Source organism: Pteropus medius, unplaced genomic scaffold (genome assembly GCF_902729225.1).
Source record: "Pteropus medius unplaced genomic scaffold, Ma_sr-lr_union100, whole genome shotgun sequence".
In the NCBI taxonomy this organism is placed as follows: domain Eukaryota; kingdom Metazoa; phylum Chordata; class Mammalia; order Chiroptera; family Pteropodidae; genus Pteropus; species Pteropus medius.
In genome coordinates, this window is record NW_024349803.1 from 10,534,617 (window position 1) to 10,560,943 (window position 26,327).

Consider the following 26,327-nt stretch of genomic DNA (forward strand, 5'->3'; position numbering starts at 1 on the left):
TCTAAATCTGTAGTGAAGAACAAACGATAAGAAAAATCAACTCCCCCCAAAAATAGGAAGGAAGGAAAAAAACCAAAAATATGATGAATAGAAAATATGAAAGATAGTCAAAAGACCTCTAACAATATTTGCAATCACAATAAAACCTAGAATGTCAAATTCCATGAAAAAAAAAATGTATGCTATTTATAAGAGGTCCACTTCAAACACATGTAAGTATTGAAGAATAAAAGGATGAAAAAGATAGACATATATATGCCCCAAGGATAGTTTAGCTTTCTGTTTATAGTAATGGTAGCAAACATCATACTGAATGGTGAAACAGTAAAAGATTTCCTTTTGAAATTGGGAACAAGGGCTGCTTCCTATGCCTACTCCTGCTCAGCACTACATTGCAGCCTGTATAGTAAGGCAAGAAAAAACAGGTATATCTGATCAAAAGTGTTATTATATGCAGATGATATGATCATAAGCATAAAAATATAAAATAATTTAAAGATGAATTGCTAGAATTAGAAAGTTTTTAGGCAAGGTTGCTGCATACAAAGTAAATATTTAAAAAATCAATTGTAGTTCTCTGTTCTTGCAACAGTTAGAAAATGAAAAATTTAAAGATAACATAAATGTATAAAAGATCAAATATTATGACTATACCCAACAATAATTTTTATGGGAAAATTATAAAATTTTATTAAGAAATGTTAAACCTAACCAAATGGGGAGCTATACCATATTGGGGGTTGGAAGATCTGACATTACAGATGTCAATTTTCCCCACTGACCCTATGTTCAATGAAAGCCCAGTAAAAATCCCAATAGGGTGGGTGGGGGTGTGCACATGCGTGCACATGAGCACATAAGTAACTTGTTAAGCAGACTCAGTGTACATGGAAATACAAAGGGTGAGAAGCCTTCAACTGGATACCAAGGTTTATTTTAAAGTTACAGTAACAAAGACAGTGTGGTACTAGTGCAGGGAGAGATAGCTGGATCAAAAAACAGGAAAAACAGCCCAGAAACAGACTCATTCACACATATATGGTTAATTTATGACAGAGGTAGCACTGTGAGCAGAGAGTGCTACCTCTGTCATAAATTAAAATAAATGATGCTGAAACAACTGGGTCCATGAGAGAAAATATAAAATGATTCTTCACTTATACCTCATTCAAAAATCAAACAACTCCAGGTCTGTCAGAATAAATGTGAAAGGCAAAACTATTCAGTTCTAAGATAATAGAGGAGAATAATGTTCCAACTTGTGACTAGGAAAAGATTTTGATAAGATACAAAGAGCACTAACTGTAAAGGAAAAGACCATGCATTGCTACATTTAATTAGATTCTGTTTATAAAAAGAAACTATAAGAAGATGGCAAGAAGACACAGAATGGAAGAAGACATTTACAACACACATAATTGTCAAATGGCTCATGTCCAGAATATATAATATCTCTTACAAATCGATAGGGAAAGACAGTCCAATAGAAAAATGATCCAAAGATACAAAAAAGCACTTCAAAAAACTACAAATGACTAATAAAGGAAAAGATGCTTAATTTCATTAAAAATCAAGAGGGAAAACTTAAAACCACAATAATAACTCTATACTACACTGGTAAAAATTAAAAATTTGACTTACCAAGAATTGGTTAGGATGTAGAAAAGTAGGAACTCTCATGCACATGGGAGTATTAATTGGTACAACCACTTTGGAAAATAGTTTGGCATTTTCCTCTAAAGTTGAGGATACATATTTCCTATTAGTCTCCACACTGTATAATCCCAGAGGCGCCATTCACATCTATAGAATGGATGTGAATGTCTATAGAAATGGTACTACCTCCACTTGTATAGTACATAGCCTCTGTGGCTGCATACAGATGCGTTTTCCCCTAGGTCCTCGCAATTCTTAGATATTGATTCTAGAAAACTTGTACACAAGTGTACAAGGATACATGTACAAGAATTTTATAGCAGCAGCTCACAATAGCCACTACTCAAGTGTCAATCACCAGGAGAACAGACAAATGTATTGTGGAATATTCATAGAGGACTACTAGACAGCAATGAAACAAATTACCTGGACTTACACACAACAACACGGATGAATAGTACAAAAACGATCTGGACCAAAAGAAGAAACATTTAAAAGAATATACGCAATATGATCCCATTTTTATAAAGTTTAAAAACAGGCAAAACTCGACTATCTTGGCTTAGGCATACACACTAAAGTGGCAAAACTATTTTTAAAAAACAAGGAAGTGATTAACATAAGTCCAACTAATGATTATCTTTTGGGAAGGGACATAATCGTGGGTGGGGAAGGTCTTTTGGAGGGCTAGTGATGTTTTATTTCTTAGTTGTTGCATGGGTGCTCACTTTATAATCATTCATTACACTCAGTATTTATGGTTTTTACCATTTTTAGCTTATTTGTTATATTTTACAAAAGATTAGTGAAGTAAATGAAAAATAAAGGAAAAATAGCCACCAATTTTTAATTAAAAGGACAACACTCATTCAAGGTAAAAAGCGCGAGTAACAATAAAGAGATATTAATCAAGAGGATATTATCAACTATGAATTTATAAGTACTTATAAAATAGGCTCAAATATATTTAAAAATTTGACAAATTCACAGCAATTTCAGTATCTCCCATAAACTAACAAATCAAGCAGATAAAAAAACTGATAGAAATAAAGTAGATTTAAACAACATAATAGCTACATATATCTACACACACACACACACACACACACTATATGGCCGCTGTGGCTGCATACAAAAGTATCTTCCCCTAGGATCCAAGAACTACAAAGATATGTAAATATATAGGATTAGACTTTTTTTAAAACACACATGGAACAGGTACAAAATTCATCTCACAGGAAGTCTCAACAAATTCCAGACTCAATATCGAACAGACCATATTCTCTAACTACAAGGCAATAAAATTAGAATTAAAAACAATAAAAAGACAACCTAAGAGGCTCTACATATTTTCTCCTAAACTTCCACTTTTAACCAGAACAAACTAATAGAAATCGAATTTACCCATCCACTTATACCAACCAAGATCAAAACAAAAGGACAAAGTACATGAAACATACACACTGCATATCAGGTATATGTCCACGCAAAGATCTGAACATGAATGTTCATAGCAGTTTTATTTGTAGTAATAGTCAAAATCAGGAAAGAAAAAGAAAACAAATTTCCATCAACAGGTAAATGGATAAACAAATTGTGGTATATTCACACAATGGAATATTACACAACGATAAAAAAGAATGAACTGTTAACGCAACATGCAAAAATCTCAAAATAATTATGCTGAAAGAGAACAGACAAAAAAGAGAACACACTGTATGATTCCATTTATAAAAATCCCATCAAATGCAAACTTGCCTATAGTGATGAAAAGCAGATCATTTGTTGCCTGAGGATGGGAGAGAGTGGAGAGAGATCACCAAGGGCAAACAGATAACTGCTGGAGTAATGGGTATGTTTATTATTCTAATCATGGTGATGGTTTCACAGATGTGTATGTATATCAGAACTCAGAACTCATCAAACTGTATACTATAAATATGTACAGTTTATTATGTCAATTATACAATAATAAAATTGTTTAAAAAATCAAGAGCTAAACATATTGTAGGACTCTACTTACTTTTTAAGTGATTAAAATTGGATAAAAGTAGAACAGAGAGGGCTTAATATTCTTTCTTTTTATAGTGGCACTATCGCTCCTACGTCTCTGAGGAAGAGTCTGAAAAATCTCTGTTTTAAACTAAGAGTTAACCACAGGTTCTTAAATTAACTCACAAAAATTAGATTAACAATTTTTAAATAACATTTCTTCCTTTCAAATATTGTTAGATCTTCATACTGTCTCGTAATTTCTTAGAGTAATCTAATCAACTCAGAGTATTTACATTATTAAATATCCAATTTTTTCCCCAATCCTCAAAGACACAAATTCTTTCACAAGTTATGGGCTAGTGTTTGGAAATGTAATTGCAGGATAAAAAAACAAAAAATTTCAAATCTAGAAAGAATCTAAGATATTATGTCTAATCCCTAAGGTCACAATACCAATGATCTAGATTCTTATCTACTGATATTTACTCTTGCCATTCCACCATGCTGCTTTCTGGAAATTCTTCACAATACTCTACATGACGAAACAAGAAAAACTGAGAAGTCTTCCTTGGCTTACTACTGGGGGGACAGGGAAATGGTGGAGAACAGCAGCAACCCAAAGTGGCTTGCACTCATAGATGTGAGGTAGAACACTAGTCCTTTAAGAAAATCAAACTGAATTTTGAGAATAGGGAATAAGTAGAAGCCAGCAAGAGAAGTACTCTTATGTAAGATGCAGCAAGGGTGAACCCGCTGCCCAAGGAAGACTCAGCCTAGTAAGAGAATATGACTCATTATTTGTGAATAATACAAATAAGTCACTGAGGACACATATGTTTGGAAATTCTTCATAAAATTTTTATTCAAGATTTCATGCCCTTATAAAAAGTACATTACATCAAGACTGTAAAACAATCTTTTTAATGAGAGACTTCTATTTACTCATCTATATTACCTAATTCATTTCCTACCCTAACACAAGATAAAACATTTTCTCCTTCGTTTTCTTCCTCCTGCTTTGAAAGGACAAGTGCCATGAGAGATATCTTAATAGAATGTGTCATTTTCTTGCCAGAAAAGCAATAGCTTCCTACTGGCTGGACTTAAGAGAGAGCCATTTGCATTCCTTGGTCCCAGAACCAGAAAGATCATTAAACCCTGAACTTAAACGCAAACTTTCTATTATTTGCAATCTCTCTCCCTTTGTCTTTTATTCACACACTATGCTTTAAAACAATCTTAAAATTTAAGCACTCAAAAAGTTGCTTAAGAAATGATTGAAGGATCTAAAGTTAAATCGCTACTTTAACTTAACAACTGTTTTCTATATAAGAATCTCGAAGTTAATAAAAATTATATGAATGGAGGACCCAATAGTAAGAAGGGGATGAATTGTGAGAATAAATACATTTTATAACCCTTGTCTCAAAGTAAGATCAATCCTATAAAATAGAATGTTAAGAATGCAATTTACACAGTAAAAATGATTTGATTTGTTTTCAGTATGAAAGTACTTTTAATTTCTTTACTGCAGGTACAATGGCATCCAAGTCATCAATTTCTGTAATAAAAAAAAAAAAAACAAGAATAAAAGAGTAGCTTTATCTAGTGATTGGCTCAGATGAAATTAGAATCTCTATGCAAAGGCAAACCTCAAATGCAAAAGAAACAACACTGGTGCTTTCATGCATATGAAATTTTTCTCCAATAGTGGTGATAAGAGTATCACTAATTCAGACACAGAAGCTTCACAGGGCTTCTTCTTTGTAAAAGCTATTACATACCTACAAGCATCCACTGACGCTGATATTAATCTCATTAGCAGTGTGCTCTTATTAACAGATCCTACTGACCACATTTAAGATATTATGTTAATGTTATTGCCTCTTCAAATCTATATAATTACATGAGTGAGTCTACCTGGTAAAATGTCAGGTACAGGCTGTCTCTCTTCTGGGTCCCTGAGGACTTAGGGGTTTCTCCGCATGAAACATCATCCTATCCTTTATTCTCTTGAAAAGATTTCTCATTAGTAAGATCACTTAGGTCTACCTTTTAAGATGAAGCATATCTACCTAATAAAAGACGTGAAGCTTCCCAAAATACAAATCTCAGAGGCAACATATTATACAGCTTAGTTTGCTCCAGCTTACTAGATAAACCAGGTCAGGTTTTTCTCTGCCAGTTTCTTTCTGAATCTGATTTTTCTCTTCCTAATCAACCTATGTTTGAACTCACTGTCTGAAACCTCCTGGCTACTGAGGAAGCAAGATCCTTTTTCTCATCTAGACTACAGCCCTACTTAAGGTAAGCCCCAATGGCAGATTCTCACCACTTTTTCTAGATTATTCTGCTAAGCCGCTCTTCATAAACTCATTTCCTTCCTGTAAAACATGCTTCCTTGGATTCAACCTTTCTCCCCCCGTGTTTATTTGGATTTTGGTTGTTCTTCCTTTAGCCTAAACACATGACCATGCTGTTTAAGCTCCTGACTTCAGTCAGAATACTCGTCTGGATCCACTTACAAAGCACCAAGATATAGGGAAGGAAAAAAAAATAAGCAAATACACAATAGAGAATTTGGTTCACACCTTACATCATGGTAAGGTACATAATTAAGTTATTCCCTGACCCCCATTCTGAAATCACACCTGTTTTCTCACTAAATGAGAAATTCACCTTATAAATGAACCTCACAGAGAAGGATCTTGGCTGATAAGAGAATTTTCTCAGCCTATATAAGAAAGTCCTTCTCTATATCTGGTATTCAGTACACCACACTGTAGGTCTAGATGCTTAATATGACATCTAATAATAAAAAATATAGTCACATTTGCCAAAACAGATTTAACTTTCCCAATGTTAAATATAATATTTAACACCAGAATTTCAACTGACCAAAATGCAGAATTCATCTGCAGGGAGACTTGGCTTCTTGAAGCAAATGATCTCACATGAACCATGCTCATAATCTGAGAAGTTTCTACAGAAGGATTCTGAAATGAGTGTTACCAGCACACCTATTAAAATGTTTATTAATGATGAGAATTTCACTGTTTAATTGCTACTCCGAAACAAGTAAAATGATATTATTCTATGAAATGAGGCTCTTTAGTATACAAGGCAACACAATTTGATCTACAATTTGATGTTCCATCTTAAGTTAAACTTTCAAATTACATTTTCCCTTGCCATGATCTTTTCAAACATATGAACATGCCTAAAGCACGCTGTCTCCCTTGCTTCCACGGTCTATATAAAACTGGCCATAAAACTTCCTTTATGTTCACTAGGCTGTATATACCAGTCAGATACATCTTTCACTTATTTATCTTCTTACCAAATTTTAATTTACTCATTCCCTGATCTTCTACTAAACCTCATTTCCTTCTAATTTAATATCCTATGTCAAGGAGCCATTCTTAAAAAAAAAGAAAAAAAAAATCAAATGAGCTACATAGAAAAAAAGAATTAGTGAATAAATCATTTTAAACTTTAAAAAATGTTAATAGTAAGATAAATTATTTTTACAGCCATATATAATCACACGTAAAATAAGAGACTTAGGTCTCTATTTTGCCTATGATTCCTAAGCAAATTACATTTCTCCCTTTAAGAGATATTACTACTAGCAAAGCTCTCAATCTGACCAAGAGTATAAATGTATCTCTTCTACAGATTTATAAATTTCTCTTCTTTTCTACAGATGTTTACTTATCACCTGAGTAAAAAATTTAATTTGTATATTTAAAAAACACAGTAGGTAGGTACTACCTTTAAAAAGGAGGAGGAAGAGGAAGAAGAGGATGAGAAAGAAAAAAACCTTCCAAGATCATAAATTCTACCAAGATTTCTCATTAGACAATGACAGAGTCAGGGTCTAGCCAGCGTTATGCCATTTTTCATCTTAAGGTCCCAGAACAAAGGCAGCCCCAGAACAAAGGCAGCCCCTAGCTCCTTAAAGGACATGTGCTTCTCTGTTCTGTAGACTAATCCCAAACACCTCTAACTTCAAGTTAGAAGTGTGTTTCCAGAACTGTTAGTGGTTTCCAGACACTTTCTACAAACAGTCTAAGTAAAAACACTAAACCAATTATCTTACCTAAGATGTCAAGTAGATCATTAGTAAATGCCTGAAATGCTGGAAAAAACTCCTCATGTTCTTCCAATTTGATGATAATGCTTTTAAAAAAAAATGCACAGTTTACACTGAATTTCTAAATTAAGGTTCTTGCATCTGATTGAAAATAGAACATTTTCAAAATGGAAAGAAATTGTCCTAAGTTAAATATAAACTTGATGATCATTTACTGTAATCCTGCCCTTTTAAACTTTGTTTATCTAATATCACTTTTCTAAAAAAAACTTATTACCAGCATAAATATCTGTTCTAAGGTTAAATTAATACAACATTCCTAATATGAGAAACTTCTCGTTTAGCTCAAGGATTCTGAAGAGATCATACTTTTATAACATATTCAAAACTACCCGGCTTTTATATCCAGTATTCTATAAGAATAAGTACCAGTAGTCAGTTAAACTGTGGAAAAGGGAAAAAGACCAACAGAGATATATGTTCCTTTTAAAAGCATCAAGTATCAGAAAACTCAAGTGTCAGATTAGGTAAGAGTTCTTCTTAGAAAACTTGCAGAACATACAGGATAGGTGGCATATGTATGTGTTTCCCTTCCCACATGTTGCCGTAAAAATTTGTGTCAGGAAGAGTTTTATTTTAGAGACACCTAACGTAAAAAAAAATCCTTAACATTGTATCTTCTAATCAAATAATATACTGTTAGTGATTACTCAGTGGTCCATGGTAGTGTACTAAAAATAGGACTTGTTTATATATTATAAACTCACAAGAAGTTGCTAACAAGGTTTGAATTTCTCCATATATAATTTCCCCAGAGAACAGGCTTATAGCAATGAGGCTGGAGTCCTGATCCCACCCTATGTAAATTTATAGACCCTATGAGCTATTTTTATCTTGATAATATTTGGCATTCTCTCCATCCTTAAGGGGTGAGATTATTTTAGATTGTCAAGTTATTTAAAAGATGCTATTCCAAACAGGAACGATAAATAACTTAGGAAGTTTTGAAAGCCTTTAATGTCACCACTCCAAGCATTATGGATGATACCTTGCAAACTTTTTAAATAAATACCTTTGGAGGTCTTCAGGTCCCAATACCCGTTTAACCTGTTCATTCATATCTTCATTAATCAGCCTACACAATTTTCCAACTGTGCTCACCAGCACACACAATGAGGATGAACTATCTGCAAAAGAGAAATGAAAGGATAAGACATTTTAAATGAGAAATTTCTAAATTAAACACTTTATGCTTAAGTTATCCTAAATTTTTTACTTTAAAATTTTTTACCTACTTTTTGTCGATTTATTAGGAATAATTCTTAAATGGGGGCAAAAAATAACCAAGGGTCATCACCTAATTCTAAGAGTTCTTGGAGGTTTCTCACAGCATTGTTCATTTCTCCAAGCCTTATATAAACTTCATTCATTCGGGGATAGACTCCATTTAAAGAAGGCACATCAAATAATTTTTGGAAGTGAGAAACAATAGCTTGCAAAGTTTGAAAGTTTGGCATATTGCTGTCCTGCCCAAAAGAGAGAGAGAAAAAGAAAGATAGTTCACATCTTAAAATAATCCCAAATCTTTAACAAAAACTTAAAAGAAATAGAATCCTACTAGAATATCAACATTCATATTGTTATCAACTTTTAAAATAAGATTATACTAAAATGTGAACATTTACATAAGTATTAAGTATTACCTTTTCCTTATTTTCAACTTCTTCTAACATGGTATCTACTATAAACAACAGATCTTCAACTTTAATACCTTCATTTTCATCCTGCTTCTTTAAATTATGCCAAGGCACCAGTTCTGCAGAAAGTATTTTCAAGGACTTATACAAATCCTTTATAACAGAGGAAACGACATGGTATTATTGATTTAAAAAGAAAAGTTTTCATAATAATGCTAATAAAATATAATTATGTTTTGATATAAAAAAATACCAGGTTTTACGTTAGGGTTTAATAAATATATTAACCATCATCTACTTAAAAAAAAATACCATTACCAGTTTAGGAAAAAGTCTGCTAAATTAGTTTTCTCCAGGTAAATATGTATTATATAAAATATTATATATTGATTATCTAGAATCTAGATGCTGTAATTACATGTTATTTACTATTAGTGTTATTTAAGTAATTATTTTGAATTATTGATGGATAAAAAATAAGCTTGCCCTTGAATTTTTTTATAACAGACTTGAAATATAATTCACACAGCATAAAATTCGTCCTCTTTATGTGTACGATTCAGTAGTTTAATATATTTACAGAGATGTGCAACCACCACCATTATCTAATTTCAGAACATTGTCTTCAGCCTCAGAAAAACCTGTATTCACTCATAGTCAACCCCCATTCTTCATTGCCCCCAGCTCCTGGGTAACTACTAATTTACTTTCTGTTTCTATGGATTTGCTTATTCTGGGCATTTCACATAAAATGGAATCATACAATAAGTGGCCTTTCGTGACTGGCCCCTTTCACTTAGAATGTTTTCCAGATTTATCCATGTTATAGCATATATCTCCAGGGAGGTTTTTAATTTAAAAAGATAGCTAAGTTGATTCTATTTAATCTTCATGATAGCCTAGTTTTCTTGGCCTAGATATGTTGTCTTAATCTATTTCTGTGCACAAGGGGCAAGGCTACTAAAAGTTTGTCAATTGACAAATATTTACTGAGCATCTACATGTGCATACAACAGTATTTGGCCCTTTAGAAAAATGCTGTCCAAAAAACATGTCAGTCACAGTCATTTTAAACTGTCTAGTAACCACATTTAGAAAAGTAAAAAGAAACAGGTGATATTACCTTTAATGACATTTTATTTAACCCAAACATCCAAAATATTAGCATTTGATACTTAATATTTTAATTATTTTTTTCATACCAAGTCTTATAAACCTTGTATTTTATACTTACAGCACATCTCAACTGGGACTAGCCACATTTCAAGTGCTCAAAAGCTACATGTGGCTAGTGGTTACATATTTATTAGACAGTGCCACTCTAGAATACAGAAAGAAGTATACAGGAAATTCTTTCGCCACTGTCTCTTAGTCCTCCACTTATTTGACACTCTCCAACTAATGCCCAGACCTCGCACAATGATATCTTTAACCTTTCATTTTGTAAGAAGACTATTATCTATTTTAGCAATTCGAGGCAACACATTCAGTGTCAAATGAATGTTTTAAACAGTAAGTGCCACCAGAATTTGAAAAAAAAAGTCAGGAAGTCCAGCATAATGGTGCCTTCATTAACTAACCCTCTATCAACAAGGAGTAATCATAAAGAAATGGTATATGGTAAAAAGCACACCAAATATAAATTTTTGCTTGATAATAAAAGTATTACAAGGTTAAGAAGAAAAGATGTTCTGATCTACTTAGAAGTGCAGAATGGTTGTAGCACAGTCCATCTAGTAAGCCCTGAAAAACCTAAAAAAGGGCCTCCTAGGTTCTCCACGCTGCTCAGCTGTGGGGTTGGAGAAGTATGCTAAAGTCCTGTCTTTGTATGACTGGCTTCTGAAGCCTTGGAGAATGGCAAAGCCACAGCATACTAGTGTAGTAGGTTTGGAAAATACAGAGTTTGTAGCTCACCTTCCTGGTAAGGTAGGTGGGAAAGACAGAAGGAAGGAGGCAGAGAGCTAGGTGGCTCCATACTTATCCCATCTTTTTCTTGTAAGCCAAATCTAACCTGAGAAAAAAAACAAATCTTGGAAAATGGTTGTCCCAAATTTAAAGCCTGCTATAGTATAGAAAACCTTTCATATGAGGAGGCCTCAAAGAACCTCAGGGGGTTTCTCAGTTTGGATCCTGATTCTGCAGTATAAGGTAAATATCTGAAGCACTGCCTAAAATCCATGAGTTACTTCAGTGGCAGAGCCACTAAATTCCTCTTGGAGGCCCTCAGAATATTCTAATTTTAAAGCTAACTCTCCTTATCTCCTTCCAGTGGGAAAACTATACAGTAGCAAGAACTCACCACCACTGTAAAGCTTTTCTTGGGGGCTCTTCCTCCTCCAGAATCTGGAGTACGAGTTTTCTGCATCATTCACTTGGCACTTCATCATGGCCTATCTGTTTCCATTCCCTCTAATATCTTGAATGGTTAAATTTTGTTTCATATTTCTAGTATGTTTTATCTCTCTAATTAGTTTGAATCTTGTATTCACCTTTTCTGATACCTCCCACAATGCCTTGAACATAGTAAATAATCAATAACTATCCATTTATTTGATTCTTCCTGTTGCCACTTTTCTCTTCTAGTCTTTCCCTTGTCTTGGGAAGGCTGGGGCGTTTTTTTTAGCCCATCTGCCATGAGAAGGAGAAAAGTGGAGTTAGCACTATTCCCTCCTACTGGAATAAGCAATGACTGGGAAAATGCCATGATTTACATAATTAACCACTAATTATTTCCCCCTCTTCTGAGATATAAATTGAAGGAACTTGGACCTATGATATAGGTATCCAACACTATCACTCAATGATATAGGTATCCAACACTATCACTCAATTAAAATGTCTTTTATTTTATAGCTCTATCTGAGCCTGATTTAAAAATGGAAGGAGAAATTAGGCTGAATGTAAAAATTCTTTCAACAGTTACAAATGTTTTCATAAAAATTTTTAAAATTCAGTATCATCATCTCCATTTGTTATCTTAGAATGTGTTCTTCTGCTTCATTCTTTTGACAAATATTGGGCATTGTTATGTGCCAAGAGTTTCCATGGGATGTATCAGAGAACAAAAAAGACAAAAGTCATGGAGCTTATGCCTTCTTACACTCATCTTCCTTGTTATTTATACTTCATGTAATAAGGCTTCTATTGACAAATACTGCTATTAAATTACATTTTCATGAACAGAGGTAGTGTGTGTGTGTGTGTGTGTGTGTATATATATATATATATATATATATATATATATATATATTAGTTATGAAAAATCTAAAATTTAAAGGAAACAGAAATTAAATACTACTGACTTTAACAATTCACCTTTCCGTGAACTACTCAACAAAACATGAAAAACCCCAAAAGTTAATAAAGAACACGCAATAATTCTATAAAATGAAAAAATTTTAATCTTCCATGGATAGACAGGATAGATAAGAGTACTACTGGCTGCTATCTGACTATAATTTGCTCTACAGAATAGACAAACATAGTGATAAGCTATTTTGAGAGAAAGAAAATAATTTAAAATATGAAGAGAGAAAAAAATCCCCAATTAAAATGGAATGAAGGATAAGATATTATATCTGAAGGGAAATAAGGGCCAGGAAAATCTGTAGCATGGGTATACCAAAAAGGGGGAGACGAAGGTAGAACAGGGAAGGACCTAGAAGTGCAAATTGGATCTACTATAGATTTTCAAAAAGGCAACAGGCCTAAAAATATCTTGTTTGATAAAACTTTATAGGAGGCAACGGTTATAGTAATGACAACATTGAATAGATAGTACTGAAAACAGATAAGGATGTGGCAAGATTCAAATTTTAGATAAGCTAAGCCTTTTCAGCTTTACAGTTAAAACAAAGAAAAAAAATAGCCTAGTCCTATTTAAAAAACCCACAGACTCCATAGATTTTCAAAGCATGTAAAGACTATTCAACCTCTTACCTTTAGGGAAGTCAGTTGATCCGCCCACATTTCTATTATAGGAACAAGATGCTCAAATCCACAATCATGAACGAAATCTTTATTAAAATGTTGGGCTCCTCCTTTGCTCTGTTTATAAATTATTACTGGAGCTCTTGGATTGTGAATAATTGAATTGATGCTACTCAGCACCTTTTTTAAAAAGACAGTTTTTAGTTGAAATGTCTGTCATACTATCAAAGCGATATACATTAAAGGAGTGCTTTATATGTCAATGTAACATTTTCAGAGTTAATAGAAATTAAGAAAATCTTTAATCAGACTGACACTTGTAATGTTTTGGAAGTACAATAGTTTCATCGACATGATTAAACATAAACATGTAAGTGTTAATGAGAATCACAGACTTCATAAAAAAACTAAAATGTATTTTTAAATGATTTAGAGTTGAAAAGTTATGAATAATCTATTATAATCCACATAGAGAAGAATAATAACCCAGTTATCCTTACCTAGACTCCCACATTTCCCTATTTCTATCTGTTCATATTTAGGCTAATTTGGGTATTAAAAGGGCATTCCCTTTTGTTTCACAGCTTCCGCAGAAGTTCAAAGACAGTGAAAAATAAAGTCCAACACATTCTAAAAGGAAATCCAGGAATCACACAGCTCAGGCTAAGAGGTTATTTAACAGATCCTGGATAGTGACAAGCCTATCTAAGAAAAGTAACTTTTATTTTCATTGGACAGGATTCACTAAGACAAGTATGTTTTAAAGGTAAAAGAACTAGTGAGTGAAAATGTTGTGTTCTTTTTCTTTTTTCCCCATGGAAAAGCCACAGGTCTCCCAAGAATTTTACTTATGATGCTTATTTACAAGTTTTGTTGTTGTTGTTTTATATTTTAGTACATTTCAATATTTCACTTCTATTAAACTCTTTGAATACCATTTTAATGGGGAAAAAAAATTTCCTTGCATTAAATTATTAATGAGATGAGGAACATAGTCCTCCCTGCCTCACACCAAAAGTAGGAGGGCAGCAGAACTCTTAAAAGAGATCAGGGAATTGATGCTAGCTGAGCTTCAGAAGTTCATAAGATGATTCCATTCCATGATGATTCCATTCTGAACCAATGGGGATTACATGTATGTCTAGCAGTATGTAATCATACTTTGTGGTAGGTTGTTTGCAAAAATTATTGCAATTTTTTCTCTTCCTTATATCCTCTCACCTTTGCAATGTGACATTGCAGTTTCTCCCATCAAGAAGTGGAGTTGATTTCCTACTCTTTGAATCTGGGCTGGTCGTGGGCCTCTCATAAGCCCACAGTAAAGAAAGTAATGGTGGAGTAACATCAGGAGTATGGTGGCGTGAGGGATCTCTCCAGATTTCTCCCCTTGAAATAATTAACAAGCTGAACATCTACAATTCAATAAATAACACCCAGCCTGCACACAAGCACGTCTGAGAGATCAATCAGCGCATCAGACCATCCAAAGATGGGCAAATCCGCATGAGATTGGGAGGCAGATTAGCAGTGTGAAACAAAGGAGCTGCATTATGCAGCCGAACTTCTTGCAGGAAGAGGGGGAGGGGACATCTTACACCTGGGTCTTGGCTCTTTGAGGCCGGGAGCAGTGCTGCCTGAATGAACAGCGCCTGAGTGATCAGCATATTCCATACAGCAGAGACCAGGAATCAGGGCAGAGAGCAAGGCAGAGACTGACTGCAGCAGGGCTACAGCTATGGCTTAGCAACCGCCATTGCTAAGTAGGAGGCTGAGTCACAGAGTCTATCCATGACCCCCCAACCCAGAGCGCACCCTCACCCTCCGCCATATCCTCTCAGAACACTACTGGGCCCCAGGAGAATTTGTGCAACCAGTACCAAACATACACTATAGCCAGTATCAGAAACAGGTGCGGTGATATCAAAGCAAGACAGCTGAAACCTGGGGACAGCACTAAGAGAAAGGAAACAGCTACACACACCGTAACCTCTCTCAATCAACCTCCCTCCCTCCCAGTAAGGCAGAGTCGGAAAGAAGCAGCGGAACATTGCATCTGACTCTTGCAGCAGTAACAGGACTTCAGGATCTCTTTGGAAGCTCAAACTCCCATAACCCCCTGCACCCTTTCATGGAGCTGGAGCACTGGGACCAATGGACCTGATCACAGAAGGCGCACACAGCCCAGCAGAGAGGGAGGGGCATTTTTAGCCTCAAAGCAGAGATCAAAGGCTTGGACTCCTCCTATTGGAAATAAAAAGAAAAACCCCTTCTCATCAACCTCCTAAAGAGGTATCACTACATAACAAATGTTCTTAAAAAAAAAAAAAAAAGAGTATTCCCATTAATACCCAGACAGAGTAACAGTCCATTAAATACCATGAACAACCAAGGTGACAAGGCAGCTCAGGAAAAAAGTGAAAAAATCTCCAGAAAATAAGCTCAAAGACATAGAAATATGTGATTTAAATGACAGAATTCAGAACTGCACTTCTGAAAAAAATTCAATGAGATGCAAGAAAATTCTGACTGACAATTCTAAGAAATTAGGAACAAAATAAACAAATAAAACAAATACTTTACCAAGGATATTGAAACCGTTAAAAAGAACCAAATAGAACTTCTGGAGATGCAGAACACATTAAAAGAGATAAAGAATGAAATAAGAAGCTTAGTAAATGTTGCTGACCGGATGGAGGACAGAATTACTGATATTGAAGACAGAAATCTAGAAATGACACAGAAGGAAGAAGAGAGGGACTTGAGAGTGAAAAATAATAAAAGAACTCTATAAGAACTATTTGACACCATCAAAAAAAGCATCATAAGAATAATGGGTATACCAGAAGAGAGGGAGAAGGGAACAGAGAGCATATTCGAACAAATAGTCGACGAGAATTTCCAAAACCTATGGAAAGAATTGAATCTTTGAATCCAGGAAGCAAACAGAACATCCAATTATCTCACCCAAAAAGGTCTTCTTCAAGACACATTATATTAAAATTGTCAAAAATTAATGCCAAAGAAAGAATTCTCAAGGCAGTTAGGGAAAAGAACGTAACTTATAAAGAAAAACCCATTAGACTATCATTGGACTTCTCAACACAAACATTAGGAAGGAGTGGAACTAAGTATTCAAACTATTAAAAGAAATTACCAGCCAACAATAATATATCCAGCAAAGCTGTCCTTTATATATGGAGGAGAAATAAAGACCTCTCCAGACATACAAAAGCTGAGAGAATTCTCCACCACAAGATCTGCATTACAGGAAATACTGAAGGGGGTCATTCTACCTGAAACAAAAAGACAAAAAATATATAATTATGAATAAGATTACTAACAAGCAGACAGAAGCAGGAAAGTGTAACCCTTATTAAGAACAGGGTAATATAAGTTTAAATGTTATATAATGGCTAAAGGCAAAAAAAAAAAAAAAAAAAGAAAGAAAGAAAGAAACCACTCTAAAAAGAGAAGATAATAGCTACTGCAACCTGAGAAATGCATGTTCAGCATATATAGCAATAACTCGAGACGACAAAAACAGAAGAGGGGAGGGAGTAAAAATCCAAATCTACAAATGGGAATGGAGATGAGGAGCACACAGATGAAAATGAACTACTGTATACACATAACTATCCTTTACATAAACTTAATAGTAAACACACACAAAAATCTAGAACTGAGAGACATCACATAAAACATGAGGGAACAGAGGAAAAAATCCACAAAACACCACCTAATTAAAATAACAGTCAGAAACACAAGTACAAAGAAACAATGGAGACACCAAGCTTCCAGAAAACAAAAGATAAAAAGGCTATAAAAAAAACCTCATTATTTCAATAATTACCCTTAATGTAAATGGACTGAACTCATCAATAAAAAGGCACAGAGTAGCAGACTGGATCAAAATACAAAACCCAACCATACACTGTCTTCAAGAGACATACCTGCAAGGACAAACATGGACTCAAAGTGAAAGGGTGGAAAACGATAATACAAGTGAATGGCATCCAGAGAAAAGCAGGTGTAGCCGTACTTATATCTGATGAAATAGACTTCAAGATAAAAAGGGTAAAGAGAGACAATGATGGACACTTCATAATGACAAAGGGAACCATACATCAAGAAGACTTAATACTTATTAATATTTATGCTCCCAACTAGGGAGCACCAAAATGTATAAAACATCTACTAGCAGAACTAAAGGGAGAGACTGACAAAAACGCAATTACATTACAGGGCCTACATACCTCAAAGTCAGCTATGGATAGATCATTCACACAGAAAATCAATGAGGAAATATTATCTTTAAATGACACATTAGACCAATTGGACATAATAGACATTTACAGAGCCTTTCATCCCAAAACAGCAGCTTATACATTCTCTAATACACATGGAACATTCTCAAGGATAGCCCATATGCTGGGACACAAAACTAACCTCAACAAATTTAAGAAGACTGAAATCATACCAAGCATATTCTCTGACCACAATGTTTTGAAACTGGAAATCAACTGTAAAAAGAAAGTGGGAAGAACCACAAATAGCTAGAGATTAAAAAACATGCTACTGAAGAATGACTGGGTCAGAGAAGAAATAAAAGGAGAGATCAAGAGATTCATTGAAACAAATGAGAATAAAAGTACAACATATCAAAACTTTTGGGACACAGAAAAAGTGGTAATAAGAAGAAAGTTCAAATCATTACAGGCCTATCTCAAGAAACAAGAACAAACCTAAATAAACAACCTAACATTACATCTTCAAAAACTAGAAAAAGAGAAACAAATAAAGACCAAAGTCAGAAGAAGAAAAGAAATAATCAAAATTAGAACAGAATTAAATGAAATTGAGAAAAGACAATAGGAAAAATTAATGCAACCAAGAGCTGGTTCTTTAAAAGATTAATAAAATTGGCAAACCCCTGTTTAGACTCACTAAAGAAAAAAAAGAAAGGACATAAATATACAAAATCAGGAATGAAAGACAAGTTACAACAGGTACCACCAAAATACAAAAGAATCATACAAGAATACTGTGAAAAATTATATGACGCCAAATTTAATAACCAAGAAATGGAGAGTTCTTAGACAGATACAACCTTCCGAGACTGAATTAAGAAGATCTGGAAAATATTAACAGACTGATCAACAGTATGGAAATTAAAACAATCATCAAAAGCCTATCAAAAAGTAAGTGTAGGACCAGATGGATTCACCAGTGAATTCTATCAAACATTCAAATATTTAATACCTATTCTCAAACTTTTCCAAAAAAATAGAAGAGGCAATACTTCCTAACTCATTTTATGAGGCCAACATTAATTACCCTGATACCAAAACCTGGTAAAGGTAAAACAAAAAAAGAAAACTATAGACCAATATCGCTCATGAACACAGATGCAAAACTCCTAAATAAGATACTAGCGAACCGAATATAGCAACATATTAAAAAGATTATACACCACGATCAAGTGGGCTTCATCCCAGGGGCACAGGGATGGTTCGATATACACAAATCAATTAATGTGATACACCACATAAACAAATTAAAAAATAAGAATCATATGATCATATCAATAGATGCAGAAAAAGCCTTCAACAAGATAGAGCAATTTATGATCAAAACACTTAACAAAATTGGTATGGAAGGAAAGTACCTTAACATAATAAAGACCATTTATGACAAAGCCTCAGCCAACATTATACTTAATGGTGAAAAACGAAAAACCTTTCCTCTAAGATCAGGAACAAGACAAGGCTGTCTACTATTACTACTATTATTCAATATAGTATTGGAAGTCATAGCTAGAGCAGTCAAGCAAGAGAAAGAAATAAAAGGCATCCAAACAGGGAATAAAGAAGTCAAATTGTCACTTTTTGTAGATGACATGATTTCCTACATGAAATCCTAAAGATTCTACTGAAAAATGATTAGAAATAATAACCAAATACAGTAAAGTTTTGGGATACAAAATCAATATTCAAAAATCCATAGCATTCCTATAGTAATAATGAATTTTCAGAAAAAGAAATGAAAAAAAACAATTCCTTTTGCAATTGCTACAAAAAGAATAAAATATCTAAGAATAAACCTAATGAAAAATGTGAAGGACTTATACACTGAAAACTATAAGATGTTATTAAAAGAAATTGAAGAAGACACAAAGAAATGGCAAGATATTCCATGTTCTTGGATTGGAAGAATCAACATAGTTAAAATGACCTTAATACCTAAAGCATTATACAGATTTAATACAATCTCCATCAAAACCCCAACGCCATTTTTAAAGAAATAGAACAAAAAATCATCAGATTTGTGTGGAAGCACAAAAGACTCTGAATAGACAAAGCAATCCTAAGAAAAAAAACGAGGCTGGAAGTATCACTTTGCCTGACTTCGAATTATACTACAAAGAAATAATAATCAAAACAGCATGGTATTGGCAGAAGAACAGACACACAGACCAATGGAACAGAATTGAGAGTCCAGAAGTAAACCCCTGCATATACGGGCAAATAATTTTCGACAAAGGAGCCAAAACCATACAATTGAGAAAGGAAAGCCTCTTCGATAAATGGTGCTTGGAAAGCTGGAAAGCCACATGCAAAAGAATGAAACTAAACTGTTGTCTATCACAATGCGCCAAAATTAACTCAAAATGGATCAGGGACCTGAATATAAGACCTGACACAATAAATTGCATAGAAGAAAATGTAGGCACTAAACTCATAGACCTTGGACTTGAAGAGGATTTTATGAATTTGACCTCAAATGGAAAAGAGGTAAAAGCAAAAATAAATGAATGGGACTATATCAAACTAAAAAGCTTTTGCACACCAAAAGAAACCATCAACAGGGCAAAGACAGAACTGTCCGAATGGGAGAATATATTTGCAAATAATGCCTCTGCTAAGGGCCTAATATCCAAAATATATAAAGAACTCATACAACTCAACAATAAAAAAAAAAAAATCCATTTTAAAAATGTGCAGAGGACCTGAAAAGACACTTCTCCCAAGAAGACATACAAATGACCAAGAGACATATGAAAAGATGCTCAGCCTCACTAGGTATTAGGAAAATGCAAATCAAAACCACAATGAGATACTATCTCACACCTTTTTCAAATGGCTGTCTTCAACAGGACAAGTAATAACAAGTGTTGGAGAGGTTGTGGGCAAAAAAGAACCATCGTACACTGCTGGTGGGAATGCAAATTGGTAGAACCATGATAGAAAACAGTATGAGGGTCCTCAAAAAATTAAGAATTGAATTACCATATGATCTAGCAGTCCCTTTCCTTGGTATTTACCCCAAAAACCTGAATACATTTATCCACAAAGATATATGCACCCCAATGTCCATAGCAGCATTATTCATGATGGCCAGGACAGGGAAGCAACTGAAGTGTCCTATGATAGATGACTGAATAAAGAAGCTGTGGTACATATATACAATGGAATATTACTCAGCCACAGAAAAGATGAAATACTGTTGAATTGTACACTTGAAACTATTTGATTTTATTAATCAATGTTACCCCAATAATTTTTAATTAAAAAATAAAGTAATCGTGTGCCAGCTAGGAATTGAAGACTCAAGGGGCCGTGATTTTTTCTGCTCTCTTTGAACTTTGCTGCCACGTGGACGAGCCCAGACTAGATGGTGGATAATGAAAGACATATGGCCCAGTCATCCCCATCACCCCAAGCCCAAATCCACCAACTCCCAGAAGCAGAGCCACTTAGCTGACTTGTACCTGATGGCAGATGCATGAGGGAGCCCAGCCAAGATCAACAGAACTGCCCGGCTGTCCAAGCTCAATAACATTAAAGGGTTGTTATTTTAAGTCACTAAGGTTTAGGAGGGTTTGTTACACAGCAAAAATGAACTGATATATATATATAAAGCAAGAAGAGGAGGCAGTAACAAGAGAAGCCTGTCCTTTTACATTGCAGCAGGGTAAGAATACACTCTGTGGCCAAGTGGACACTTTAGAGGACACTCAAGCTTTGCTTTCATGGAAAAAAACACCTACAGCTGGAGGACCTTAGGGGGAGTATCACTTCAACAGGACGAGGAAAGGGAATTCTAAGAGGTTAGCGCAAAATGCATTGCCTATAAAATGAATGATACACTGTTCCTCTCTAGCTGGTGGGGAGGAACTACTCTACGGTAGACACGCACATACACACACACATACACACATACACAGAGCAGTCCACAAAAAAACAGGCAATATTTGGTCATCAGCCACACAAAGGACATGTATGCTAGACTACACCGGCACCAGTCAAGAACTATTCTCCTCTCTTACTTTCTATTCCCACCCAAAATCTACCCATACTGCCAGCCTTGGAGAAGCCAGACACAGCAGAGGACTAGGAGAGAAGGTGAAGCAATAAGAATAAAGAAAAAGATCACACCCCCTTGCCACACTGAAGTATAGTTCAGGCATGAGATAAAGTAGGCATAAGGTAGAAGCTTTAAACTAAATGAGAAACTTTAGTTTGATTCAGATTTGAATGACTTTGTCTCTCAATTTCTATCAAGAAAATTTTGAAATACACAAAAAATAAAAGTATAAATAATAAACACTGTATTAGTCAGGGTTTTCCAAAGAAATGAAACCAATAGGATTGTGTGTATATGTGTATGTCTGTGTGTGTGTTTCAGTTCAAGTCTAAAGGCAGGACAAAAATGAATGTCCCAGCTCAAAGGCAGAGTCCCTTCTTCCTCAGCCTTTTCACTCTGTTCAGACCTTCAACTGATTGTATGAGATTGCACATCAGGGAGGGCAATCTGCTTTACCAAGTCTACCAATTCAAATGTTAATCTCACCCAGAAACACCCTCACAAGCATACACAGAATTTCTGACCAAGATATCTGGGTACTCTGTGGCCTAGTCAAGTTGATACATAAAATGAACCATCACAAATACTTATGTAATTATTACCTAGTTTCAACCATTGTTAATGTTTTGCCATATTTGCTTGCTCTATCTATCTATATTTTTAGTTGAACCATTTGAAGAAAATGCAGACATAACACTTCACCCTCAAATGCTTAAGCATGCATCTCTTAAAAGTAGGCATATTCTCCTACAAATCATAATAAGAAAAAGTAACAATAATACTCTAATATCATGAATGCCTGGACTGGTTTTTAAATATCTTAATGTGTATAATATGTGATTATAACCCCCCTGCCAAAAGCTATGAGTTCTATGTTAAACATCATTTAAGAAAAGGAAAGGGGTAACCCAAAACAAGTTTAAAGAGAAAAAGCCATTTCCTTATTTACCGCCATCAAACCCAGCCCAGTTAACAAATAGTTATACAAATATAAAGACAAGATACCATTTTTATCTTGAATATCTTTGTCGCTACTCATACTTCGAGCTACAACTCACAAGTCTCCTGGTAATAAGACTTCATTTGTTTATATTTAAGAGCTTTTTTTTTTTTTTTTAGTTCAAGAGAGCATATTTCAATATCTATTTAAACACATCATTTTAGTGAAAAAATTCATTATTTCCTCTCCACTAAATTATTTTTGACAGAAGAGTATATTCTTCCTTATGACTTAACCATACTTTGATGATTGGCAGCAAAAGATGTATTAATAATGAGGAGATGGTAAAATGACTTAAACAATTTCTAAAGAGATGGAAATTTAAAAAAAAACACACAATAGATCTTATTTAGAAAGGGCTTGAAGGTACTAATAAAACTCTTGATATGGATAAAAATACATTTTTAAGGATATTCATTAGAAGAATTATTAAAAGAATTACTATGATGAACATCCTAACTACTTGAAGAGGAAAAAAAAAGGACAAAGAAATCTCAACCTAACAAATGTCAGAAAAAGAAAAGAATGAAATAACAAAGCACATAAATAGAAAACAGAAAGTAATATGGCAGGGATAAAGGCAGGTATATGAGTTGGTCGCAATGTCCATGTATGGTATGATTCCTGTTAAAGGACAAAGCCTCTCAAACTGAATCTAAGAAACAAAATTAAATAAAAGAAATTCAGTTACATACTAGGTACAAAAGAGTTATCTAAAACGATTTTTAGAAAGGTGCCTGGACATAAAATCAACAGAGATAATATGAAGAACCAAAAACAATCAATTAGCAAATGTAATGGAAAAGAGGACTCCACACAATAGCAATAAAAGTTATAAAATACCTAGGAAATAAACATAATAAGAAATATGCAAGAGCTAAATTTAAAAATATTTAAAACTTTATCGAAGGCTATAAAAGAAGACTCAAATAAAATTAGAGACATATTTCTGAGATGATTCAAAACTGTAAAGGTGTCATTTTTCTAAATATTAATCTAAAACGTTAATTCAATTTCAATTATCTCAATGGCATCTATTTTTGAATTTGATTAACTATGCATCCAGAAGAATAAATGTGCTAAAAATAAAGGCAACAAAAAAATTTTAAAATAACAATGACAATATACTTACCCTAAAAGGTATTACAACTTACTATAAAACTACAGAAATTAAAAGAATACAGAAATAGTATAGAAATGGAATGGGCTAGAGAGTCTAGAAACAAACCTATGCATATAGTATACGATAAAGGTTTCATTTCAATAAAGTAGAAAAATAATGGTCTATTAGAAACAGTAAACTCAAATGCCTAAAGAAGCCAGATAAGAGCATCTATTTGTGAAGCAAGGATAGGTGGGGCTCTGGCTAACTGAAGAGCACATGTCCATATGTGACAGGGGAAAGGCATAATTCTGATAATGACTGAAGGATTTTATTGTCAGAATCTCTGAATTTTTAAGAGAAACTAGAAATAAGGGCTTAATAAAATTTCTTAACTTAAAAAGATTGGTATTTAATTCAAAGTTTAAAAAATCCTGTGTGATTCCAGTAAAATATGAGTGCAGCTCCAGTTTAATCAGTAAGCTACCAGTAAGCACACCTATGCAATAAATGCTCATCTATTTATTCTATAAAACCAGTAAAGATCTCTACGTAACACCACATAGAAAATTAAATTTGAGATGGACTAAATATCTAAATAAAAAACAAAACCATACAAAAACCTTAAGAAAATAGATTTACTCATATATTAAAAACAGCGTCAACAAAAACAATAAAAAGGAAAATGGCTTAAGGGTTGGAAGAGAAGGGAAAAGGATTATAAAATATTTTTAAAATCTTACTAGCTTTCTACTACCCTGCTTGAACTAGGCTAAAGTCTCTTTTAAAGGTTAAGAAAAATTCTAAGTCAAGCTACCTATAATGTTTTTAGTCTAATAGGTACATCATGGCAAGGCAAGACAGGATGAGCACACACAAATACAGGATACGAGTATTCCCTACCAACTGATAATTTATTACACTGCAATTGAAACCAAGGTTTGACTATAAACATCAGTCTCTAGCCAACTATAACAGCCAATTCGCTATTCAATACCTGAAAGTATCTCTGGTCAATTAGGGCTTGCTGCTGGTTATCTTTGCTGGGCTCATCTTTTTTCTCTGTGTCCTCAGCCTTGTTTTGACTGATAAGATCCCGTAATCTAAAGGGGGGAAAAAAATCAAGATAATACAAAATGCTTTCCTACACAATGAATTAAATAACACACTGAACCAATGATCCAGCCACCCTCCCAACAGCTTTTTGTCATTTTACATATGTGTGTGCATGTGTGCACAAACACACGCATATGTGCATTTTAAAAAAATTTAAGCCATATCGTCACTGAAAAACAAAAAGTTCCTTTCAATAGATCACAAATTAGAAGGAATCACTAAAAACAAAAGAAAACAAAACAAAAACAAAAAACCTACTGAAGAAAGTCCTAACCATTCCCCGACACTTGCAAAAAATAAAATAGGAAAGAACTGCAGCAAAGGATAGAAGCAACTTAAAAGGTGCTCCAAGCTTGGAGGCTATAGGTAAGGGGAGCAAGAAGCAATAGGCAGGGCAACTGGTTTGGGCACTGTAGCAGCAAGAGCTAGAGTATGGTCCTTTCTTCTTCATGTTCCACTAGTGCCAAATAACAGACAACAGTGATGCCAGAGCCAGTCAAGAAGGCAAGTTAGTACCTAACTCCCCACTTATTTACCATGTTCAAAACTTTAGTTTTGCCTAAAGGCAGTGCCAGGAACATATTATCTAGAATACAGGAGACATAGAAAAGCCAATATGCATGCTCTCTAGCGTGAATATAAGTAAAGTGATATATCTGAATTTAAATGTTAATCTTGCACATCTTGCTCCTTGAACCTTTGGAATGTTTGAACTGGGCAAAATAACCTTTGGACTGGGCCATAGCAACACTACCTTACAAACAACTGTTTGTAAAGCCAATAATAAAAACATATCCTGACTACAAGGACTGGTGATTATGGAAATTCTTTCTAGAGATAAAGTCAGTAACCAACTATGTATAGATAAAAAGTAACTCTGTTAACATCAATAGAAATTCCTTTCTTCTGTGAAAAATACTATAAAGAGAGCCACTTCAAAATGAAGTCAGAGCTGCCAACCTAGAGGAACTGCCTTGTACATCTTACTCCTCAAAACTTTGGAATGTTTAAACTGGGCAAAACCACCTTTAGACTGAGCCAAACCAACACTGTATTTCAAAGAACTATTTGTCATGCTAATAGGAAAGCAGACACTCTGACTACTGGTCTGAAAATTAAAGACATTCTTTAGAATTAACAGCACCATGTTTAGCTAAAGAATAATGGCTTATTTGCACCTATAGAAAATTCCCTCCTTGACTTATTAACACCAGTAGAAATTCTCTCTTTCTATTCATGTAGTTATTCCCCTTTCCTTTCTCATAAAAACCCTCTGCCAGTTATCCCTAACTCCTAACTGGAACACTATTTGGGTTTCTGCCTGAATCAGTGCTTCCCAGATAACTATTCTTTTGGATCTCAAATGACCAT

General features: G+C 34.2%; 1 protein-coding gene across 3 annotated transcripts in view; it reads right to left on the minus strand.

Moving 5' to 3' along the window:
• Positions 1–4,487: 4,487 nt before the first annotated feature.
• Positions 4,488–26,327, minus strand: part of CEP70 (centrosomal protein 70) — a 41,459-nt gene continuing 19,619 nt past the window's right edge. The window contains exons 6-12 of one of the 3 annotated variants that reach the window (XM_039837282.1): positions 24,838–24,943; positions 13,384–13,554; positions 9,451–9,597; positions 9,105–9,273; positions 8,820–8,934; positions 7,754–7,833; positions 4,488–5,212 (exon numbers count right to left, since the gene is read on the minus strand). In XM_039837282.1, the coding sequence (XP_039693216.1) occupies positions 5,151–5,212; positions 7,754–7,833; positions 8,820–8,934; positions 9,105–9,273; positions 9,451–9,597; positions 13,384–13,554; positions 24,838–24,943 (850 nt within the window). In that variant the 3' untranslated portion in view covers positions 4,488–5,150. The remainder of the gene's footprint in view (positions 5,213–7,753; positions 7,834–8,819; positions 8,935–9,104; positions 9,274–9,450; positions 9,598–13,383; positions 13,555–24,837; positions 24,944–26,327) is intronic. The other 2 variants (XM_039837284.1, XM_039837283.1) reach the window with 2 other exon arrangements.